This window comes from Dryas octopetala, chromosome 3 (genome assembly GCF_963921425.1).
Source record: "Dryas octopetala chromosome 3, drDryOcto1.1, whole genome shotgun sequence".
Taxonomy (NCBI): domain Eukaryota; kingdom Viridiplantae; phylum Streptophyta; class Magnoliopsida; order Rosales; family Rosaceae; genus Dryas; species Dryas octopetala.
Window position 1 is genome coordinate 25577991 of NC_141368.1, and position 5911 is coordinate 25583901.

At 50.0% G+C, this 5911-nt stretch overlaps 2 protein-coding genes across 2 annotated transcripts; both read right to left on the reverse strand.

Moving 5' to 3' along the window:
- Positions 1–994: 994 nt before the first annotated feature.
- LOC147292038 (uncharacterized) lies at positions 995–1753 on the reverse strand. Its single transcript, XM_086236114.1, has one exon. The coding sequence runs from the start codon at positions 1751–1753 to the stop codon at positions 995–997; it is 759 nt and encodes a 252-aa protein (XP_086092240.1).
- A 123-nt stretch (positions 1754–1876) lies between these two features.
- Positions 1877–2497, reverse strand: LOC147292039 (uncharacterized). Its single transcript, XM_086236115.1, has one exon. The coding sequence runs from the start codon at positions 2495–2497 to the stop codon at positions 1877–1879; it is 621 nt and encodes a 206-aa protein (XP_086092241.1).
- Positions 2498–5911: the final 3414 nt, after the last annotated feature.

The following is a 5911-nucleotide window of genomic DNA, read 5'->3' on the forward strand; positions in this document are numbered from 1 at the left end:
GGCAGGCACTGTATTTCACTTATCAGGCACATGTTAGTGTTCTTGCCACGGTAGAGAAGATGAAGGACGAGATGTTGAGCTTCGTGGTGTGGAAGGACAGAGCCCTCTCAGCCGAGGAGAAGGTCAGTACCCTGGTCGGGCAGAACAATGCATTGCAGGCCGAGCTACTACAAGCCATGAAGGAGGCGGACTAGGCTAGGCAAGAGTTGGAGCAGTGCGGGCAGGAGCTGAGCCAAGCCAAGCAAGAGTTGGACAACGAGTATAACAGCGGCTATGCAATGGGCTTTGGCGATTGCAAATTAGAGCTCGAGAAGATGTGCCCTGATTTTGACTGGGACCGCATGCGTGGTCTGCTAGGGGCTGGCAGTAATGATGTGCATGCCGACGTCCTGGAAGGAGGTACCCAGGAGAGAGAGCCCGATGATGGAGCATCCACAGGTGGGGAGCATGACATGGGAGAGGATCCCAAATAGATGTCTGGAACAATCATGGCCCGGGGGCAGGGGTGGGCGGACAATCGCCCTATTTTTGTTTGAGTTACATGGTCGGGTCGGATGTGGCCCGTACCAACTTGAAAACTCTTTTGATTATTAAGTTTGTACTTAATGACATTTGGATGATTTGGAGGGTGTCCGACCCGTTATAGGGAGGATGCCCTTCTTTTTAATACATGGTATTGTGGAATTTTTTTTTTGCATGCATGGTACTTAGTTTCCCTTGAATGCATGAAATTTATTTTTGCTTGAATGCATGGTACTTAGTTTCCCGTGAATGCATTCTCCATAACCGCCCTTGAATGCATGGTACTTAGCTTCCCTTGAATGCATGGCACAGATATGGGTAGAGTCGAATGTATGATGGCCCGGAGGTCCATACAAACAATCAACACTTTGAATGAAAATGAAGAAAAAGGGTGTCCGTGGTAGGACATTCATTTATTAAAGTGATAAGATAGATAAAATTGAAAAAAGTCCCCGGGGGGTATAAGATGTGTTTACTTGTAAAAGTAGCGAAGATGCTCGGCATGCCAGGGGTGGCCGAGTTCCTTGCCGGTTATTTCGCGGAGCCCGTATGTGCCCGGACGGACGACTTCAATGATTTTATATGGTCCTTCCCAGTTAGGTTTCAGAGCACCTGTTTTGGCCAAGGTAGTGCTGCGCAGGACCCAGTCCCCCACTCGGAAGTGGCGAGGCTTAACTTTAGAGTTGTAGTATCGAGTGACCCGTTGCTGGTAGGCATTTTGCTCTTCAGCTAAGTCGAGGTTGAGTGCTAGCTGGTCAGCATTTTGCTCAGGCCGAAATGTGTCGAGGCGGTAAGAGGCAAGTTCGACCTCAACTGGGATAACGACTTCAGAAGCAAAGGCCAAAGAGAAAGGGGTTTCCCTTGTCGAGGATCGACAAGTCGTCCGGTAGGACCATAAGACTTCGGGTATGAGGTCAGGCCACTTTCCCTTCTTCGCATCAAGCTTGGTCTTCAAGGTATGTTTAATGGTCTTGTTGACAGCCTCGACCTGCCCGTTGGCCTGAGGATGACCAGACGAGGCAAAGAAAACCTTGATGTTGAATGCGGAGCAAAATGACTTGAACTCTTTGTTGTCAAACTGTTTGTCATTGTCAGTGATAATGGCGTAGGGGAGACCAAAGCGGCAAATGATATTCTTCCATACAAAGCTCTTGATGGTCTGGGTGGTTGCCTTTGCCAAGGATTCGGCTTTTGCCCACTTAGTAAAGTAATCCACTGCGACTACTGCCATTTTGACTTTTCATTTTCCCTCTGTCATTGGTCCGATTAAGTCGATTCCCCATTGAGCAAAGGGCCAAGGACTGTTCATGGTAGTCAGGGGCTCGGGAGGTTGGCGCAGAAAAGTTGCAAATCTTTAGCACTTCACGCATTTCTGGGTGAGCTTCTTTGCATCTGCACGGAGGGTCGGCCAATAATAGCCTTGGCGAATGGCCTTGTGGGCTAAAGATTGGGCCCCTACATGATTGCCGCAAACCCCTTCATGGATCTTCCGGAGGATATAGTCGCCTTGCTCGGGGGTAAGGCATCGTAAGTATGGCATGGAGAAACCCCGCTTGTATAACTTGTCGTTGATAATGGTATACCGGGAGGCTCTATGGCGAAGGCGCCAAGCCTCGGTCTTGTCCGCAGGTGGGTTCCCATGCTTAAGAAATGCGAGGAAAGGGTCCATCCAACTAGCTTGTTGCTCAGACTGGTAGACTTCCATAACATCAGTGCTGCGCTGAGGTAAGAACTCAACTGGGATAGACCTCCTGGCTTCATGGTCAACAGCCGAGGCAAGGCGAGCTAGGGCATCCGCCCTCTCATTGTCTGCCCGAGGGATTTGTATGAACTGGTATGCGGAGAACTGACTGAGTAGGCTTTGGACTTTGGTGAAGTAGGCGGCCATGCGCTCACCCTTGGTCTGGTATTCCTGTGTGACCTGGTTCACCACAAGTTGAGAATCGCTGTAGATTCTGAGTTGCTCAACGTCCATATGTAGTGCCAAAGATAATCCGGCAATGAGGGCCTCATATTCAGCCTCATTGTTGGATGCCTAGAATCCGAATCGAAGAGCATACTCGATGATGGTCTGGTCAGGGGCGATCAAAACAAGTCCGGCTCCACTGCCCTGCTGGTTAGAAGATCCATCAACATATAAAGACCAGATTGGGCGATCTAACCTGATTGATGGGGTTGAAGAAGTTGGTGGGTCGGTGGTTGACACAGTGGCGGATGAGGGCTCAGCCTGGGGCAGGAATGTAGACTCTGAAATGAAGTCTGCAATGGCTTGTCCCTTGATTGCGGGCCGTGGGCGGTAGGAAATGTCAAATTCGCTCAGCTCAATGGACCATTTGATAAGTCGGCCAGAGACCTCAGGTCGCTGCAAGACTTGCCTGAGCGGTTGATTGGTGAGAACCACAATAGGGTGAGCCTGGAAGTATGAGCGGAGGCGCCGGGCTGATGTGACCAAGGCAAGAGCTAATTTTTCTATCTCTGGATATCTGGTCTCAGCATCTTGCAGGGTCTTGCTAGTATAGTACACCGAGTGCTCAACCCTATCCTCAAGTCGAATTAAGACTGAGGTGGTGGCTGTCAGGGAAACGGACAAGTAGAGGAGTAGCTCTTCCCCTAGCTCGGGTTTAGAGAGTAGAGGTGATTTGCTCATATACTCTTTAAGGTCTTGGAAGGCCTTCTCACACTCCGGAGTCTAGTCGATGTATTTTGTCCGAGCCTTAAGGGTTTTGAAGAATGGGGCGCAACGGTCGGTGACCTTAGATATGAATCGTGTCAAGGCGGCGACTCGGCCTGTTAGGCTCTGGACTTCCTTCTGAGTCCTGGGAGATTGCATATCGATCAAGGCTTTGATTTTTTCAGAGTTGGCCTCGATCCCCCTTTGGCTCACCATGAAGCCAAGGAACTTTTCCGAAAATACGCCGAACGTGCACTTAGCAGGGTTCAGGCGCATTTGGTACTTCTTGAGCACTGAAAACATCTCGGAAAGCCGGTGGACGTGGTCCTCCGCCCAGACACTCTTGACAAGCATGTCGTCCACATAGACTTCCATGGATTTACCAATATACTCTGAGAAGATGGAGTTGACCAAACGCTGGTAGGTGGCTCCGGCATTTTTGAGTCCGAAAGGCATTACTTTGTAACAATATAGGCCTCTGTCAGTGATGAAGGCCGTATTGTCCTGGTCGGAGCTGTGCATTAGGATTTGGTTATAGCCGGAGTAAGCGTCCATGAAACTAAGGAGTGCATGGCCTGCTGTGGCATCAACCAGTTGGTTAATTCGTGGAAGAGGAAAACTGTCCTTGGGGCAGGCCTTGTTGAGGTTGGTGAAGTCCACCCACATCCGCCACTTGCCATTTGACTTTTTGACCATCACAACATTGGCCAACCAATCCGGGTAGGAAACCTCGCGGATGAAACCAATTTTTTGTAATTTGTCGACTTCGTCCTTCATAGCAGCATAGATTTCGGGCTTGTACTGCCTACGCTTTTGTCGGACGGGGCGGTGTTGCGGATTAAGACTCAGGCGATGAGAGATTACCTCCAGAGAGATCCCGGGCATGTCATCATAGAACCATCCAAAGACTTCGCATTGGTACGAAGAAAGTGGATGAGTTCTTCTTGGAGACCAACACTGAGCTGGGTGCCGACCCGAACCTTGCGATCCGGATAGGCAGGTGAGATGAGAACTTCTTCCACACAACTGTCATCCGGCTGGGCAATAGCTCTGAAAGACGAATCACGGGGATCTTCAGGAGGATCCGGGGTAGGGCAGGTGGGGGAAACAGAAACAGCCATAGAGGGCTTGGCCTCTTTCTTCTTCTTAACGGAAGTCGTGTAGCAGGACCTGGCTGATACTTGGTTGCCTTTAACTACCCCCGTGCCACATGGGGTCGAGAACTTGATCAAAAGCAAGTGAGTGGAGATCATAACCTTCAGCTGGTTAAGGGCAGGTCGTCCCAGAATGACATTGTAAGCTGTGGGGCAGTCGACCACCAAAAACTGAGTAGTTGTGGTAGCGGTCGAAGGATATCTCCCGAGAGTGAGTGGAAGGTAGATCCCACTAAGAGGGGTGACCATATCGCCCGAAAAGCTAAGTAAAGGAGCGACCGACCGGTCAAGCCTCTCATGCTCAATTCCAAGAGCAGTGAAGGCTGAGGCGAAGAGGATGTTGATGGAGCTACCATAATCGACAATGATTCGAGCCACGTCGAAGTTAGCTATAGTGGCCTTAATGACCAAAGGGTCATCGTGTGGAAAGATTAAATCACGTTCCTCCTCCTCAGCAAAAGAAATGGGTGACCACCCGAGCTTAGGAGTCTTTCTGCTACGGTGGAAGTCTACAGCCATAACGTCGGAGCATTGCTGGGCACTGCGGGCGTATTCCTTCCTAGCCATGTTGGAGTTGCCAGCGAGGGTCGGGCCCCCACAGATGGTATTGACTCGCCCCCGTCGTTGTCCTTCGGTCTTGGCCTTTTCAGTGGCTTTCTTGTCTACAAAACCATCCAACTTTCCTGCCTGTACTAAAGTTTTTATGGCCTCCTTAAAAGCTCTACATACTTCAGTATCATGACCATGGTCGTCATGGTAAAGGCAAAAAAAGTTCTTATTAGCTCGGTACCATGTTTGTGGTGGGCGGGGTGGGAGCTTGGGAAGTATGTATTTGATCTGGGGATACAATTCTGTATAGGTAACAGTGAGAATTGTATAGGCTTTGAACCTGAAGGCATAGGATGTCTGACAAGTTTCCTCCCTTCGTTGTCCTCCACCTCTACCATCACCAAATTGTTTCTTGGTGAATTTAGTGAACTTTTTCCCGGACCCCCCATACTGGTTACCCGAATAGGGCTTGGGCTGGGGTGGCACTATGATGGCCTGGTCGGTACTTGGACGATCTATGGTAGGTGGCTTCTTCCCATATGTTTTGAATTCAGCCGTAGCATAGCCAATGGCCTCTTGCATGAGTTCCTTGTAGGTGCGCGGATTGCGGCGGTTGATTTCAAACAAGAAATCTCCCTCTAGGAGACCACCCTTGAAAGCAGCGAAGGCTACCTTCTCATCACAGTCGCGACACCGAGATCGCTCTAGCTGAAATCGGGTAATATATTCCCGAAGAGATTCCCTGCTGCCTTGGCGGACCCGCGTCAGGTCATCCTTGGTGTAAATCCTATCGGTCTGGATGATATACTGGCCTAGGAAGAGCTCTCGGAGCTCGTTGAAACAATCAACCGAGCCGGGAGGAAGTTGATATAACCAATTCCTTGCACTGCCAGAGAGGGTAGAAGGGAAGATCCGACACTTTGTAATTTCATCGGCACCTTTAGACTCCAAAGCGGACCGGAAACTCATGAGGTGGTCATATGGGTCTTCCTTCCCTGTGTACGGAGTGATTTTG

What these genes read in the sequence shown, in the direction of transcription:
- LOC147292038 (XM_086236114.1), bottom strand. Translation starts at nt 1,753, where the DNA reads ATGGCAGTAGTCGCAGTGGATTACTTTACTAAGTGGGCAAAAGCCGAA.
- LOC147292039 (XM_086236115.1), bottom strand. Translation starts at nt 2,497, where the DNA reads ATGGACGTTGAGCAACTCAGAATCTACAGCGATTCTCAACTTGTGGTG.